General features: G+C 38.2%; 1 protein-coding gene across 5 annotated transcripts in view; it reads left to right on the forward strand.

Moving 5' to 3' along the window:
• The window catches only part of arhgef12a (Rho guanine nucleotide exchange factor (GEF) 12a), a 54,156-nt gene that overhangs the window by 8,388 nt on the left and 26,820 nt on the right, over positions 1-18,948 (forward strand). For all 5 annotated transcript variants that reach the window (XM_042771150.1, XM_019117256.2, XM_042771149.1 and 2 more), the window contains exon 3: positions 16,243-16,337. In XM_042771150.1, the coding sequence (XP_042627084.1) occupies positions 16,243-16,337 (95 nt within the window). The remainder of the gene's footprint in view (positions 1-16,242; positions 16,338-18,948) is intronic.

The raw sequence follows: 18,948 nt of genomic DNA on the forward strand, positions 1-18,948 counted from the left end.
TTCGGTTATGATGGGTTGGCACAACATAGTATTTTTTGCAAATTAAAATAAGATTTTTAAAACTCACACACACACGTACACAAAACTCCTGTACACTTCTGTACACTGAGGAAAAAAACATGGCTTATCATATGTCTCCTTTAAATTTATTTTGAGACAAGTATTATTTTTCTTATATTTACCCAAAATAGGATGGATTGGCCAATATTGAGCACTTACATATGTAATCTTCGTTTCATTCATACTGGACGCTGGAGGGCGTCCTCATGCAGAAACTCCACATATACATCACAGAAGTAATAGATCTGATGACACTCCAGGACATTCCTAATATGGACAATGGAATCAAGCTATTGCTCTAACTGAATAAAAAGAAAATAGAAACATTTTGAATGATGAAACATTAAACACTCGACTGTGACAATATATGGTTTATCTGTGTTCTTCAAGCCATCTTGGGTTTCATAATAATATGTGTATTTATAATCCATTGCTAAACAAAACAGCCTTTTTTACAGTATAGAACAGGGAAAACTGCTTACTGACATACATTTTGAGGTAATAACCATAGACTGTATAAAAACATGGATGTAGTGTCCATGACGTCACCCATAGACTCCTGAAGAGTGTTTTTGAAGCTCAAAGTGTGCAGAGCGGGCCGTCGCCATCAAAGCAACACCCAACCGCGTGACTCTCCTGGATAATCGAAAATGGGCAAAAAGCTGGGAGCTGGTTGCTGAAGCCACGCCCACCTAGCGCGACGGCATTGTCAGCAGCGGCAATCCACCTGTCACTCAAGTGGCCACACCCTTAATTATGCAGAACTTTAAGGCTTAGTATAATTTAAACAGATGAGTTATAAAAAAATTCACCCCCTCACAGTTGTCACGAAGGGCAAAATTAACTATATAGACCAAAATCATTTTTTAAACCAGGCTGTAAACACGTTTTTTTTTTTTCTGCTGTAAAGTTGGGCATTTTAACATGAGGATTCTATGGGACTGACTCCCTTTTGCATCCAGCTTCAAGCGGCCAGTCGATGAATTACAATTTTAGTCGCTTCCTTGTTGGCTTCACGAGAGAGAGCGGGAGGTTGACACTCGGTAATAACTTATCATAGTCACACAGCCTGTTAGGAGCTATAAATACTATTAAAGTGTGAGAATTAACTTGTGCTAATCTATGGATGCGCGTGCGACTGCTGCACATAGGCAAATCAGATCAAAGCCTCTGCGGTCTAACAGCGCATATGTTTACGATAGAAATGTTAAATGACCGACAGCTATATCCAGTGATGCACTCTACTCTAATTTTTTTTTTCTCAAATATGGCAATTTGAAAGAGAGAGAGAGGTGTAAATTGTCTGCGTCTGTCTCTCTCTACAAACAATGAAGCTGAGTTAGTTACTTAATAACAGCGCCCCTCCTTAATTACCCCCCCCCCCCCCCCCCCGCTGAGAAATAATGTAGCGGTTCAGTATCGAGTAATAAAAGTCGCGTGGCAGCGCTGACAAGTTTATGAGCTTCTGAATGAGCTTCTGAATGCGCACACATCAATTAAAGCAGTGCATTGATATTGAACGGTGATTAAACTGAACGGTTTTAATGCACTGGCCTTGTCACACACACACACAGTGATGTTCAGTATGGTCACACTGTACAGGTCCTTCTCAAAAAATTAGCATATTGTGAAAAAGTTCATTATTTTCCATAATGTAATGATAAAAATTAAACTTTCATATATTTAAGATTCATTGCACACCAACTGAAATATTTCAGGTCTTTTATTGTTTTAATACTGATGATTTTGGCATACAGCTCATGAAAACCCAAAATTCCTATCTCAAAAAATTAGCATATTTCATCCGACCAATAAAAGAAAAGTGTTTTTAATACAAAAAAAGTCAACCTTCAAATAATTATGTTCAGTTATGCACTCAATACTTGGTCGGGAATCCTTTTGCAGAAATGACTGCTTCAATGCGGCGTGGCATGGAGGCAATCAGCCTGTGGCACTGCTGAGGTGTTATGGAGGCCCAGGATGCTTCGATAGCGGCCTTAAGTTCATCCAGAGTGTTGGGGTCTTGCGTCTCTCAACTTTCTCTTCACAATATCCCACAGATTCTCTATGGGGTTCAGGTCAGAGAGTTGGCAGGCCAATTGAGCACAGTAATACCATGGTCAGTAAACCATTTACCAGTGGTTTTGGCACTGTGAGCAGGTGCCAGTTCATGCAGAAAAAACGAAATCTTCATCTCCATAAAGCTTTTCAGCAGATGGAAGCATGAAGTGTTCCAAAATCTCCTGATAGCTAGCTGCATTGACCCTGCCCTTGATAAAACACAGTGGACCAACACCAGCAGCTGACATGGCACCCCAGACCATCACTGACTGTGGGTACTTGACACTGGGACTTCAGGCATTTTGGCATTTCCTTCTCCCCAGTCTTCTTCCAGACTCTGGCACCTTGATTTCCGAATGACATGCAAAATTTGCTTTCATCCGAAAAAAAACAGTACTTTGGACCACTGAGCAACAGTCCAGTGCTGCTTCTCTGTAGCCCAGGTCAGGCGCTTCTGCCGCTGTTTCTGGTTCAAAAGCACACGCCTGTGCACGGTGGCTCTGGATGTTTCTACTCCAGACTCAGTCCACTGCTTCCGCAGGTCCCCCAAGGTCTGGGAATCGGTCCTTCTCCACAATCTTCCTCAGGGTCCGGTCACCTCTTCTCGTTGTGCAGCGTTTTTTGCCACACTTTTTCCTTCCCACAGACTTCCCACTGAGGTGCCTTGATACAGCACTCTGGGAACAGCCTATTCGTTCAGAAATTTCTTTCTGTGTCTTACCCTCTCGCTTGAGGGTGTCAATGATGGCCTTCTGGACAGCAGTCAGGTCGGCAGTCTTACCCATGATTGCGGTTTTTGAGTAATGAACCAGGCTGGGAGTTTTTAAAAGCCTCAGGAATCTTTTGCAGGTGTTTAGAGTTAATTAGTTGATTCAGATGATTAGGTTAATAGCTCGTTTAGAGAACCTTTTTCATGATATGCTAATTTTTTGAGATAGGAATTTTGGGTTTTCATGAGCTGTATGCCAAAATCATCAGTATTAAAACAATAAAAGACCTGAAATATTTCAGTTGGTGTGCAATGAATCTAAAATATATGAAAGTTTAATTTTATCATTACATTATGGAAAATAATGAACTTTTTCACAATATGCTAATTTTTTGAGAAGGACCTGTATATCTTTTATTCAAGAAAATTTTGAAAAGTTTAAAAAACAATTTATGAAAAAAAAAAAATTCTTCAGAAACAATTTGCATTAAAATCATAGAGGCCTATTGTTTTTTGTTGTATCATTTAAAAATGTGTATGGATTGTACAAGCATTAATGCATTCTGTATATTTGGTGGTGGTGAGGGGGGGGTCTTGGGGGGGTTTTGGCACAGTGGTTAACCAGAAAAATAAAAGATGCACGTCATGCCGAAAAGGTTGCCGACCCCTGCTATAGAATATATTTTCTGCCTCATTCTGTTATAAGAAGCCACATCAGATCACAGAATGAAGTTATTTCAAACATTCGACTGATGCTGTGGAGCAGGGGACACCAAACTCGGTCTTGGAGGGCCGGTGTCCTTTAGAGTTTAGCTCCAACCCTAATCAAACTAACCTGAACCAGCTAATCAAGCTCTTATTAGTATACTTGAAATGTCCAGGCAGGTGTGTTGAGGCAAGTTGGAGCTAAACTCTGCAGAACACCTGCTCTCCAGGACCGAGTTTGGTGACCCCTGCTGTGGAGTAAAAGCATGTTATAATATACTGTTTGTTGGACAACAGGTTTAGAAATGCTTATCACTGCAAGTCATTACAAAGGAAGATGTTTGGTGTGTGTTGCTTTTTCAAATGCACGTTACAAGTGGGGAGGCGTTTACTCATCTCAGCGTGTGAGGGCACACACACAGAGAAATTATTTAAATGTGAAAAAAAAAAAAAACTGAGTTCACAAGCGTGTATTGAACCATGGATGTCTTACTGAACGGTTCTGTGTTACACTGAGAATTGTGGTATCCCTTGAAAGTATATAGATGCCATTGGCACTATATTTTAGGAAGGATGTCACTAGCAAGGGATCAGCAGGGATCCTGGAGAGCCAAAGTCCTGCAGAGGTCAGCTCCAACCATAATCAAGCACACCTGAAGAAGCTAATCAAGGTCTAAGGGTTACTAAAAATCTACAGACAGGTGAGTTTTAATCAAGGTTGGAGCAAAACTCTGCCAGACTGTGGCTCTCCAGGACCAACGTTGGCCAACCCTGCTCTTTGGCATCAAAACAGTTGAAAACCCCCAATTTAGACAGGAAGTGGCAGTCCAACTGACATGTCAAAAGCAACTAACGTTTTTTTGTTTTTTTTCATGATGTTTGGTAATGCGCCTCTGACATAAATGCCTCCACAATGTACAGCAGTATGCAAAAATGTGGTAACTAATTCCAAAAATAGTGCTGGCCAAAGACAACCGCTTTTCTGTCTGAACATCTTCACATGAACTTTCATTGTGACAACAGGCAACCATCAAAATGAGATGGTGTTTGCAGATACTTGAGACTTTTTCCCATATTTTATAAGCAAACATTCAATATCATCTTGTGTGCATCTTCAAATGATTGTATATCTTTTAAAATGTATTGTCATTAACCTAGTAAACATTGGCAAATTAAATCTGATAACTGGTAAACAAACTTTGTTTCCTGACAGACTGACATAAAGCTTGACACACTGACTCCTGAAAGATGCTTAATTGCCAACCAATCAGATGGATGCTTTTTAGTGTACACCATGCTTCAGATGGTCCAGGAATTATCCTCTGTGGACTGAGACTGAAGCTATATTACCAGTAGTGTTTTTGTGACCTTAACACATGTCAGTAGAGTTTTAAAATTTGGTTTTCCAAGCAGTACAGCAAAGGCCAGCCGAGTTTGGAGAGTTCTTTTACAGGGTTTGTTTGAACATAGATTCCCCTATACACCCCAGCAGTGAGTGGGAAATGCAGAGCTAAAGCCAATAGCCCCCTGGCTGTTGAGAGGGGGAGGAACGTTGACCGAGGGTTTGCAGTGTTGTAATATAGATGTTAATGCTCACATGCACTCGCCGGTACCAAGACGCAGTAAAGGTGCAAGTCTTTACCAGTGGTGTGATGCAAGGGGAGATTTGTAGCTGGTCAAATTATGCTGAAGCTTGCTGCCAGTGTTATTTTCAACATCAAATGAACATCTATTATTTTCTGTTCCCTGTGCCATATTGTGGATGTCTGACATATTCCTTCTCCTTTTGCAGTTTTGGCTTATGCAATCACTGGGCTTCTGCGCCTAGCGGAGACCAGACTGCTGCGCTGTATTTTCTCCGGTGCATTAAGCTTTGACTGAAAAGTGTGGGGAGAGAGAGACGACTGCCTCTCTGCAGAAGGCGATTGGATATGATTTATTTGCCTGTCCTCTTTTTCCTCACGCTGTGTGGATGCTTAAATCTTATGTAGTTTCTGTGGCAAGGGGGCACACTAGGCCGAGATTAATCCTGTGTGCTGCGTGCTTCACTGCTGTGACAGCTGGCTGCAGGATTAACGTGGAACTGATGCACCAAAATACAGATTTTCTATATAATGTTTTTAAAAAATACATTTTGGTAATTAGGGAATATTAAAGGTGACCTATTATGCACAATTCACTTTTATAAGGTGTTTAAACTAGGCCTGGACGATGAAACGGTACACCTTCTTTGATAACGATATAAAAAATGTTTGATATAGTGCACAATATAGGCACGCACTATGAGTGACGCAGACAGCACAAACAAACATGACCACATGCTGAATTGAGTGCTGTGCCTGGAGATTGTAAAAAAAAAAAAAAGAAAAAAACAAATATTAGTCAAATTTAAAATAAACATTTGCATTAGATTGTTAGGAGTGCGTCAGGGAGCGTCATCAGTGGCACACGAGATGTGGTGGTGATGTAAGTGACATTGTTGCATTTTAATGTTTTGTTAGTCTAGCTCATGAGATGCGCCGCTGCTGTGTTATGCATTCAAAATATTAGAGAAATATTGAAGCTCAATGCAGAGCAAATCTTGATTAGGTGAAAACCGAAACCAAGCCATTCACACATGCATATTCAGTGCGTTTTTAGACAGACAAATATGACTGCTGCACTTGCGTCTCACACGAGATGTAGCCATGCAAAGTTAAAACAGTTTAAACTTTTAGAAAACACATCGCAAATTTGTGGAGGTTTATTCCTTTTCACTGCATCTATTATGTTTTTAAATCCAGTCTGCGTGATGGGCAATTCGGCTCTTTGTATTAAGCAATCCATAAAAACATGATGCTGTTTTGTTTATGCAATTTATGAAATTATATTTGATTTATATTTATATTGAGTTAATTTAGACGTAATGCATGTTTTTTTATGGACTTTTATTTCCTTGTGTCGATAATTTAAATGTTCTGCATTATTTTGCTCATTGCACCCTCCTGTGGCCTCGAAGACAAGCCAAATTTTGTTAAATTTTTGTGTGTTTGACTGATAAAACAAAAAAAATCGTTGTTTGTCTCAATAAACTGGGACAATTAAAAAATACAGTGATTAAATTTAAACTGTTTTTTTTCTATTGCTCTTTACTTTACAAAAGGTTATAAAAATGTCAATAATTATCGATACCGAACGATGTGGAACATTTATATCGTTGATACATTTTTTTTATTAAAATATTTTAGCTATATCGCCCCAACCCTAGTTTGAACACAGTTGTGTGGCCGCAGTGTGTGAAAACAACCAGCCTATAATGGTTAAAATCCACCCACTCATTTTTTTTTTATACATTTTGATGATCTCTGCCCTATTAGCATAGACACCGCCCTGAGTGAGAAGCAGAAGTTCTTGCTGTAGCTGCTGGAGAGATGCAATGTCAGAGCAAAAGAGGCATTACATGTGTTGTATTTCAGGATGCACCAACCCGAAACTGCACCATGTGTTGAGTCTCCGTAGTCTCTCTCCATCTGAGCTGCTGAGGACACAGTGGTTACATTTAATTTTCGAAGGAAATATCCAGACCCCCCCACCCCCCCCCCCTCAAGCTGTGTAATCCATAAGTGCGCATTTACTATGCACAGTACAATCAGATGACTGACTTTTAAACAAGCTTAAACAGGTTTTTTAACAGGCTTGTATTAATAGTGGAATATTTATTTGCAAAGGCCAGCATTGGTATGCCAGAGCATGAGATCTTGAAGCTCCGCCCTCTTCTGAAAAAGGAAATGGGAGCACCAGCTAATTTGTGTTTAAATGGTCAAACACAAAAACAGCGCGTTTTGGTTCATACCCTAAAAGTGGCAATTTCAACAAGCTATGACAAATTATCTGTGGGGTTATTTGATCTAAAACTTAACATACACACTCTGGGGACATCAGAGACTTATTTTACATCTTGTAAAAAGGGGCATAATAGGTCACCCTTAAAGGAAAATACAGGCTAAATACAAATTAAAGGTGCAGTTCACTCCAAAATCAAAATTTTACTCCCTACTTTATTCTCTTATTGTTCTAAACCTATAATTTTCTTCAGGTTTTTATAATTTTTTTATTTCTTATTCTATTATTATTATTATTATTATTATTATTTATTTTTTATTTTTATTTTTGTGAGCAGCACAGGTTGCATGATTTTTAAAAATTAATTTACAATACAATTTTTTTTTTTTTTTTTTTACTTATTTACTTCATTAATTTTTGATTGCATTTATTTTGTGAGGCGTACAGGTTGCATATATTTTTCTGGCCCTTTTGTTAAGTGTAGAGTTTTTTTTTTTTTTCTTTCTTTTTTTTTTTCTCATTTCAGTTCTGCTTCATCATTAGCATAAAACACATTTAATAACTGTTGCTCTACTAACATACTCTAGCCAAAAGGTTTGCAGCTAGAATCAGGGCTATAATGTATAATAAAGCTGTGTGAATATTAAGTTTTGAGGTTTAAGATAATTAATGCTAATTAATGGTGTCTGCAGTGTCTTGTTTGGGTTGCTCTGCATAAACCGTGCCAACTTGGCTGGCCGACACAAGTAGCAGAACATGAACCTTCTTTAGTAGTTTCTTCTAATTAGCAGGTTACCTGTCTTTAGTTTTTGACAGAGAAGGACCCATGTCAGTTGTGATCTTTTGTTTTGGGAGCCATGGATCGTACGAGTTCTGACTACCCCTTGGTGTCAGCTTGTCCTCCTGACCTTGGTGGCGACAAAGTGTGTTGTGAACTTGGCTTACTCTCTGCTTTCCCACCTCCTCCTGCAATATCAAAGAATTTAAACGGACAATCTAGCGTGAAGAAATGCACATCCTCCAGCCCTGTCAGGACGGGTGATTGAGTTTATTGGAGCAGAAAAGGAAAATCTCCCCAGGCCGCTTCTGCTGCCGCTCAGCACTCCCCCAATCCCTCAACCTACAAACACCTCCCCCCACCACCGTTCCTCATTGTGATGTCACTTGGGGGAGGGGCTGCTCATTTCAAAGGCCCAGCTTGACCCGTGTCATCTGACATTACCCCAAATGACAATTCCACATCCACTTACCTTTTCATTTCTGTTCTCTTTTGCTCTCACTTCCCAATATTATGTAGACTGTGTCTGTGTGTGTGCCTCTCACAAATGCACACATACTCGCTTTGCTCTTGTTTGATCATGTCATTCAGTCATCACTGTTTAATGGGTTTTAACAGCTGATGTTTGGTGCAAATGTTGGCTCCTGTTAGAGCCAGTTGGTGCACTTGGGGCCATAAAGACTCGGCTCTCCTATCCGTCCGCAAAGCAATAGTGCCTAGATGCTTTCCAGGATTTGCTTATTCATTTTGGTTTATAATGGCCATACATGCAGGCTTTTTTATATTAAATGATTTATTGTTTGTCTGTGAAGAGACATCCACAATGTTTATTTTTCTGTTTGTGTCTGCTTCACTTATTTCCACTGACTCAAGAAGCCAAAATTTGAGATCTGCAAATGAGACCTCATCTCTTGGAGCGGGAGTTTTGTCCCTTATAGTTGAACAACAAGTTCCTCATTTGATATTTGAAGGAGAAGTGAAAGGCTGTAGTGTACGTTTACTGGGTTACTATGTGTGTCCATGTAATTTCATTTCTTAGAAAAAGAATATTTTCTTATAACACTTCACGGGAATCATTTAAGGGAATCTTCTTGGTTTTCTTTTCCTTTCTTTTTTAATTTATGTCTATGGACAGCATGATGTCAATTACAATAATATTACTGCACTATAATGTTAACTTAATATGTTGTTAATTTGTATCATCATTTGTATACTTTAGAATCAAATCAAAATTATATTTTGTGATAAATGAAATCTTTCCATGATCTTAACGTATATTGAATCCAAACATTGCTTCATGTTATTACAAGGCTATATTGTTAGTCCTAGTCCTGTGGTGTGTGGCTGTTGGGTCAGGTCACTGTCTGACGCACACAGACTCTTGCTGAAACACATACATGACCATTTGAAGGGATGTGGCCGTGCTCGACAGTGGTGATGTCATAAGTTGGAGCACAGAGGTTTTCTGAACCGCATTGGATACAAACAGCAAGTGTTCTTTCTTCTGCAAAGTCACTGCTCTTTCTCGCTTGCAGCCAGCCCAGCCCTCACTTGTTTTTCCTTCAGTGCTCTAGCCAGCACTTAAATCATCCCTCGACTCTCCGCACCTCCTATCTTCCTGCCAGCCTACCCAGCGCGACCTGAGCTTGACACCATCACATGCACACACATAATGCATGCACTAAAGAAATCTGAATGCTGAACTTCCATAAAAGTGTGGAAGAGAAGGGATGGCGTAGCAAAAGAGCCATGTTGTTTTCCATCCTGTATCCTGCTTTTCCTTCCAGTGGTTTCTGACAAACACGCCTTTCAGAGTCGAGTAATTGGGGTGTCCCTCATCCAGGCCTTTCTGGCTTCGTGTGGAACATTTTTCCATTATTGCACAAAACCTCAATTGAGTGGAGAACCCACCCCCTTCATCTCACCAATCCCCTCTGCTGTTCTTTACCCTTCCAACTAACCACCTCATTCTCCAGAGCCCCTTTCACACTGCACGTCGGTCCCGGAAAATTGCCGGATCGCCTTCTATGTGAACGCAAACACATCCCGGGATTGATTCCGGGATCGATCCCAGGTTGGGGACCTAGTAACATTGCCAGGTTCAGTCCCGGAACGAGCTCTGTGTGAACAAAAACCAGAACCAATGCTGTAAAGGGTGTGTCGTAGTGATGACGCACATTATCGTGCAACTCTTTTACCGGGTGTTTTGAAGGCAGATCAATGTTCGCGACAAAAAAATACGTGCAAACTGTAATGAAGCAGAGATCGTTCGCCAACTTAAGTGAAAGTTAACGTGCCTAGCGTTTTTGACTCGTACATTACACTAGAGCTGAAACAACTAATCGATTTAATCGATTAAAATCGATTATTAAAATAGTTGTCAACTAATTTAGTAATCGATTCGTTGCGAAATAATTTTTATTTGCCGTAAGCGGCTCATTTCGTGCATATTTTAAATCTGCGGTGACCAAAGTGTGGCAGTAATGAGCCACCGGAGGTTTTACTCAGCCAGTACAGCAGGAGAAGTAGCGAATAGCCAATAGCTGGCCTCGTTTTATGTCACGTGCTTCCCGCACAGCGTCTCTGCAGCATTCAGCGTGATTGGTGAGTGCAGGCGGCAGTGGAGTAAGCTCGAGTAAGAAAAAGAAAAAAAAAAAACGCGGAAGATAAAACTAATCAGACGAAGTCATCCAAAGTGTGGGAGCAAAAAGAGAGCAAGCCTAACTGTTAAGCCCTGAACATTTGGACATTGTTGACCTTTTTGCACTGAAATGCAAAGTTTTTCTCAAATAATGAGTGAATAGTGTTCTGCCTCATTTCCCACAGGTAGTCGAATTCCGGTCAGTTCAGGCATAAGCTGTTTTGTTAACATTTTATCGCTTTATTACATTTATGAATTTTGCACTGTTATAAGGACCACTACATATTTAAATCCGATGAAAATCACAGTGTGCAAAGACTTTTATTTGTGCAGATTCTGCAGTACAATGTTGTTTTCAAATGTTTAGTCGTAAAAGCTGATAACAATGCTTTTTAACAATTAACATTTAAAGCTTTGTCGTTTACCAGTTCATAATTCAGTTATGCAGCCTAATTATGACTGACTGAGAGAGGTTAATGTTTAAATTGTATTTGAAATGCACTTTTTTCTAAGCATTCACTGCTCTTTTTTTTCACACAGCAGGTTTTTTGTGTGTCCAATTTTTTTTCTGGACAACCTTCTGATGGATTTTACTTTAAATTTTACTTTAAAATGTGAGTTCCATTCAGGTTTCATGCCATTGGCACTTTATTGGAAGGATTGTTTACAATTTCACTGCATAAGCTATAAAGCTGTTTCCCAGGTATAAGCTGTGTGTTTACAGGAAAAAAATAATAAAATGCAATTTACTGCAATTTTAATTCTGTTTTATTCTTATTCTTCGTCATAATATGTTCTGAAAGATTCCTTAATAAGCTTTGTTAGGGATGTTAAACTACTTTAGGAGCCCTAAGGATTGTCATGGTAAAAAAACATTATTTGAAACCTCCTTGTGAAATTTGCTAGAGTATGTATGGGTCAGTGTTTTGATTGCAGAAGAGTTCGACAAAGGATAAATAACACATAATAAAACACAACTCCAGGTATGTTTTTGATGAGGATATGACAATGCAAAATGGTTAAAATCTCTAAAAAGTCTATGTTGAATGATAAAGACCCTTTGTTAATAATTTACTTGGGGAAAAAAATGGGCAAAACTAAAATATAAGTACATAAACCGATTCATCGATTAATCGTAAAAATAATCGACCGATTAATCGATTATCAAAATAATCGTTAGTTGCAGCCCTACATTACACGTCACATACTGATGTCACGTGTCATTACAGGGCCATTACGGGTTGTGTGTGAACGCACACACAGATTCCGGGCACTGGCAGTGTGAATGAACCAAAATCTAACGATCCGGGAGCAATTGTCGAGACACATTACCCGTGTATTATCTGGAATCTCAGTGTGAAAGGGGAAAGATGGCCTCCTTTGCATCAGACAGTGCTATTGACTGCTACATTTAGCGAACTCGTCTGACTCTAGAGAGTATGCAAGGTATAAAAATGTTGTTGTTGTTGTTTTTTCTCACAATTCTCAGTTTATATCTGCCATTTTTGACTTTATAAACTCAAAATTGTGAGATAAACCTGTTAATTCTAACAAGAAAATTCAGAATTATGGAATATTATATCGCAATTGTGATAAGTTAGGATCGAGAGATAAAAAAAAAAATGTTAAATACGGAAACATGAAAAAAAAAACGAGATATAAACTCCGAAAATTCTGAAGAGGTAAACTCAAAAATCTGAGAAAAAATGTCTGAATTGCGAGTCATAAACTCCCATAAGAGAGGCTAGACCAGTTGGAGACAAAAAAAAAAAAAAAAAACACCTGTATAAAAAAAACCTCATATGCACATGCACCTGTAACAGTTGTAGTCATAAGCACAAACAGCAGTATTTTTAAGTGTACCATCAGCATGCATGATTCATTAGGGAGAGAATAACATGCAAAAGGTAGGATTATTGGATGCTTCGGTTTTTTGGATTTACTTTTCCATTCCTCCTCTTTAGCTGGAGGTTTTTATCTAAGCGGACCATGGAACGTTTTTCAGGCCCTTTCATAAATGGCCCATTCAGTTCCCTCAAACTGCTCTCAAAAGGATTCTGTCACTACAGAGAACTCTGATACAAGCAAGAACAGTGTGCTTCACCACAGCCCCTGCTTGAAGACTCAAGAACTATACAATTGTTTTGACTGTTCATTTTAAAGTGATAGTTCATCTGGAAATGACAGTTCTGTAATTTACTCAAATTAATGTTCTTCTGAAGTCCCTGTATGTACACTGTTGTTCAAAAGTTTGGGGTCAGTAAGATATTTTAATTTTTTTGTTATTCACCAAGGACTCATTAAATTGATCAAAAGTTACAGTGAAGACATTCATATCAATTTCAATTTCAAACAAATACCATTTATTTGAACTTTCTGTTCATCAATAAAAATCAGCATCAGCAATTAGAATGGTGTTTGAAAAATATGGCACTGAAGACTGGAGGAATACCTACTTAAAATCCAAATAATATTCAAAAAAATTAATTACACTTTGAAATGTATGAAAATAGAATACAACAGCTATTTAAAATTGTAATAATATTTCACAATATTACTGTTTTTTCTCTATTGTTGATCAAATAAATGCAGCCTTGGTACAGGTAAGAGATTTCTCTGAACTGTGTGTATTTTTTATTTTTATTTTTTTCCAGAAATGCTGAAGAATCTTCATGTGAAGGTTTTTTTTTTTCTATTCAGCATCTAACACAATGCTTTTTGGCAAAATGACAAAAACTCCTACAAGTTCTGCAGTATTCAGAGTCTAGTCATCAAAAAGTCACTATTCACTCTGACTGGATCATTGAGTCCCAGATGTTCCCAACCAGTTCAGTGATCAAATTGTTAATTTAGATGTGTTCTTTTCAATAAACTGTTGGTCCGGTTAATAAACTGAACTGATTTGTTTGGAACTCGATGATCCGTTTGGAACAGTTACAGTTAACAGCTCATTTAAGGGGAAAATTATCAGGTAATAATGATGACTTAAATTTTGTTGATACACACATAGATATCCACTTCAAAAGACTTGAGTTATTGCTTATAATACGTATAAACGTATAAACGTTGTCTTTTTTTGTATCTTAAAAGACATAGTTACTATTGATTTACATAAAATTAAAAACTAGTGTAAATGTGCAAATCATGGCCCCTGTTGGGAGTGGGAATAGAATTGCTTCATATTGGCCTTTGCCGGTGCTTAAGGTTAATTTTATTGAGTTTTAATTGAAAAAGTCAGTGACTGACTGTTGCTCTCTCATTAGACTTATCTAGTTTACCAGCGGTGACAAATTGTCCTGCATAATCTACCAGCCTCATAGAGGGTGGGCTAATCCCACAGAGTCCTTTCCATTACTTTGCTGCAGTGTTAATTTCACAGTTTGCTGACCTCTGAAGCAATCTTAGAAAAGTTAGTTAAGCATTCGTGCGATTATTCCCTGTGTTCAGAGCAACACTGCAAATGTCTTACACTTCACTGTGAGGGTGTGTAGTCAACTCTCTCCGATACTGTCCCGTAATGAACCGGCCGTTTGGCTGACCCGTAGAATGAGTTCAAAATTGACAAGCTGTCAGGCTGATGGAGAAATGTGAGGTTTAGCTGACCCTCCATCTCTTAAAATGCTGAAGTGATTGTTTCTCAGAGATGTTTCTCATTGTGCACATTATTTTCAGTCAGTTTAGTGTCCTTTGAGGTTCACGGGTCAAGCCCATGAGCCCAGGTGAAGGAAATGACAGAGGGCTGTTAGTAGAGTGGCTCTCAGTTAGACGCAGTCAGACAGATCTACAAAGGGCTTCTTCAGCACTGTGTCCCATCACCGAGTGGCCTAGAGAACAGAGGTTTCTCACACGACCTGTGAGCGGGAAGCAGAGCACTGTTAAATGCATTCACCCCACCTCACCTCACCTTACTGCGGAGGCTACTTTTAGACCTGGAGTCTTAGGTACTGCTGTATGCAGGCTTTTCCAATTGCCTTTGTGATAAAGAATCAGCAGGACTCAAGTGGAGCCACTTAATTGATGTGTGTAATGAATAGGGCGACATTAGCGCAGTGGGGCACATCTGTTGTCCTAGCAGGAAGTTAACTAAGCAAATAGTGATTGCACACAGCAAGAGTGATTGCACACAGCAAGAGTACACTACTCAACACTACACAATACACAGTGGCATCAGTCAGTGCACATATAACAGACGATATTAGTTTTTTAATGCTTTTGCTGATATCTAAAGAGCAGGATGGTCAACCTAATGCTGATGAATACAATACATTTAATACAATTTTGTGATGACATGATACATTCATATTCACTGAAATTAAATTAGCTCATATTATACAGACCATTTACTATAAGAATAATAAAAAGTATATTATTCATTGACGAGTATTGTTTTTCTGCTTATTTTAATCAGCTGAAAATGGTAAAATATGATTAATCAATCAGTCACTGATCTGAATGTTTACTGCTTTAGAGTAAATATTTCTAGATTTTGCATTGGACATTGAGTGATGACCCAACACAGCTTGCAAAATAGTTTATTGTACAAAAGTGTTATTTAATTTAAATGTTATAATAATAATAATAATAATACAAATTTTATATTGAAATGCTAATATTGTAATATTCATTTCATATAATATTTCTAATGTATTTTTAATCATATAATTAAATATATAATTCTATTAATATGTAATTAATATTATATGTGTGTATATTTAAGATGACATGGATGGATGGATGGATGGATTTATTAGACAGATAGATATTCATCTGTACTACTAGATATTAATTTAATAATTAATCACCTGTTTGTTTATTGTAGAATGTGGCTAACTGAACCAGCCTGAACATTTGTTTTCATTTGTTTATTTATTTATGGTATGATTTGAGCTAAAGAAGCACAATATATGATATCATGATTTACTGGGTCATTAATTCCTGATTTGAAAAAGTAGTTCTGAGAAGCACGTTTGATTTTGGTCTTTCTCTATTCAAACAGGCAGGAGCTGTAGTTGCATGACTAGAAATAGCTGCCCAGGGGCGTTACCAATATGGCCGCAGAGTGAACTAACTCATCTTAAAGGGACCTAGCAAAGTTTTTTCCATGAAGAGTTTTGTTCACTTTGGTTTTGGAGAAAAGGGCATGTCACACAACCTCTCCATTTTGGCATCTGACAAATTTGACTAACTTTCACCAAGTAGCAAATGAATTTGTGTTAAATATTGTTAGTTTTGATGTCCAAAAAATAAGAAGTATTTTCTTATATAGTTAGTTTATGGTTTCATTATTTGCATTTAGCATTTTTTTTTTTCACCTACTGTACTCAACCAGATTAGACTGCAGCTCATTTTTGTGTCACAACCCTTACAGATGAAAGAACCACTGGTGTATTATGTTGAGTGCTTATTGCAGTGTGTTAATGCATTTCATCGATTTTGTACATTGATTTCTCCTGTTTGTGTTTACAGAACCGGTAGCATTCTCAGCAGAGACCCCCCTCCCGACAAGAGGCCCAAAAGCGATAAGCTGCCTGGTACCCCTACACACGAGTTTGATCCTACAGGTAAATTTCGTCCGGGAGTTTCTTTCACACTCACACTTACTTTCTCTACTCACACAGAATCATAGTGTTTTGCTGCACTAAAGGCTGTCCTGACTGCTCATGTGTGCGTGTGCTGTGGATTGAAGCACACTGCTCCTCTCACACAGTCTATTCAGACTCTAAAATGGAAACCGTTTCCTCCACACACAGCACAGATGGAAGGCTGTGCACGTCCACTAACTGCAGTGGAATGACTTTAAACAGCGGCATGATTCATAATTGCTGACCATAAACGATGCACATGTTCCTGGCCCCGGTTTTGGCAGTTGAAGGACATTGTCAGTGTGTTTTTCTTTCTAGTTTTGCCTCTGTTTTTCCTCTCAGCCCGCTGGTGAGAGTAGAGAAGCAAAAGCAGTCCTGTGCATGGCCATTAATGTGAGGTTTATGGTGGAGAACAATGTGATAATCGTATCGATTAAAATATAATTGTTCGGATGGGGAGATGTTTTCCTGTTTGACTGAAAAATGGCTGAGATGATGACAGAATTTCATCAGAAAAATCTTTTCAAAGATTTCTGAGCTATTCTGGAGCAATTTTTAAAATGTGCATAGTTTTGTTTTATTGGTTTGACCTAACAAATATCTCACTTTCACATGTTAGAGAGAATAGTGGTGAATGGAGGATATGATGCATGTTTATTTCTGAAGTTCCTCTGGTGTTGGACTTGCCTTTTCTGATGCATGACTAAACCATCTTAACCACAGTGTGGTGTTTGTTCTGTGTCCTCTAGGGTTGGGTGATGTAGCTAAAAATATAAAACACTTTTTTCATTCTTTTGACAGTATTTGATATTGTATGTTTTTTTTTTCTCGATCAAGCAACCATTGTTGTCTAGTATAGCATCTCTCAATGGGGCGTACGGATAGCATTGCGGGGCGCTGGAAGCAATATTTTTGAAAGGGGGGCATTTGGTTAAGGTGAGTTTACAAAACTGGATGCATCAAAGGGAATTTTGCATATCTATTTGTCTGGTTGTCGGCAGTGCAAGCGCATGAAGTTCGTCAGAAATACAATGCGGCATCCGTTTACTGTGAGCAACTTAGCGCACGTTCAATGGCAGAATCCTATGTGCTTTGACGCAAAGTGTCACGCCATTCACATCCGGTGTATTAGAGTTATCTGCCAGCTTACACAGCTTACACCCTCTGACGGTGGCTGTGACAACTGCGTCACGGTAGGGCTGTGCCGGTGGCAGTAGACAACCGCCTTGGCAACCGACCCCCGCGGTTGTCTACTGCCACCGGCGGTAGTGCTCGTGATGTCACGCACTCTACAAACACTTATTTTGTATACAAGTGTTATAACAGTAATAGTTGCAAATTGTTTTATTTAGACTTTAAGTCTATGGTAATTTACAAATTACCTCAAACGCCATTCACAGCATTTCCTTTAGATTGGTAGGTTTGAGCGCAGGAAGTGTCAATTTCTTAAAATCGTAATGACCCCAAACATTTGAATGGTAACCTACTGTAAATTTAAGAATACTCCTCATTATAAACACGAAGTAATAATCAACTTTGTTTGATTTGAGTCTGTCAGGGACCTGGATAATGGGTAAAAAAAAAGGTTGAGAACCACTGGTCTAGTACTTTAAAGTGATTAATACAAAAGAGGAAAATACAGAAGAAACATTTAGTTAAATAATACTAAAATTAGGGATGTCCGATCAGGTTTTTTGTGCCCCGATCCGATCTGAGTCATTGAATATAGAGTATCTGCCGATACCTAGTCCCAATCTGATACTTGTATATTCCTATAGGAATGTATGTTTGGTGCACACTTAAAGTTCATTAAAGTTATTAAAATCAATCCAATGTATACAGAGTTGTGCAGAGAGTAAAAGTAATATATGTATGATGTATGTATATGTATATATATAACATGATACACACTTTCTCTCTCTCTCCCTCTCTCTCTCTCTAATAATTACAACATAAAGTAGAGATAAGGTTAGAAAGCATGAAGCTTGCGGTGTTAGAACGCCATTCTGTCAGTCAAGTCCGAATCAAGACTCATCCAAAACGCGTTATAATAACAATGTCTCAAACGGCAACTAAAAGTAAACAATAAATGAACGAGCGATCGTTACAAAAGTGAGCATCAAATACACTAAACACAGAAGCTCAAATGTGTATGATGGCTAAAACCTGTTGAGATCGGCTCGGGACATCCCTACTGAAAATGCAAGATATCAAACAATTTTATTTATATATACACCAAAATAGCATTACAATATAACATTCAGTATATAAAAAAACAGTAATACTTTCCTGCATATATATTTTTTTTATTAAAACATTGTACTACATAAAAAAAAATTGTTTTAAACTCAGTTCAAGATATTTTCAAGTTTTATTCTATGACATAAAATACATAAGTAATCTTCAGAATTTTATTTCTGGTGATTGTGTTTAGGCTATAAATATCATAAAGGTTCTTAATTAGTGAAAATTATGATGAACCAAATATTTGTTGGTCACATTTTATTTTCTGCAACAATCCAAAAACAATGGTAAAATCCTATTGGGGTTTTTGTTGAGGGAATCTGGATGATGCTAACTTCTATCTTGG

Source organism: Cyprinus carpio, chromosome A15 (genome assembly GCF_018340385.1).
Source record: "Cyprinus carpio isolate SPL01 chromosome A15, ASM1834038v1, whole genome shotgun sequence".
In the NCBI taxonomy this organism is placed as follows: Eukaryota; Metazoa; Chordata; class Actinopteri; order Cypriniformes; family Cyprinidae; genus Cyprinus; species Cyprinus carpio.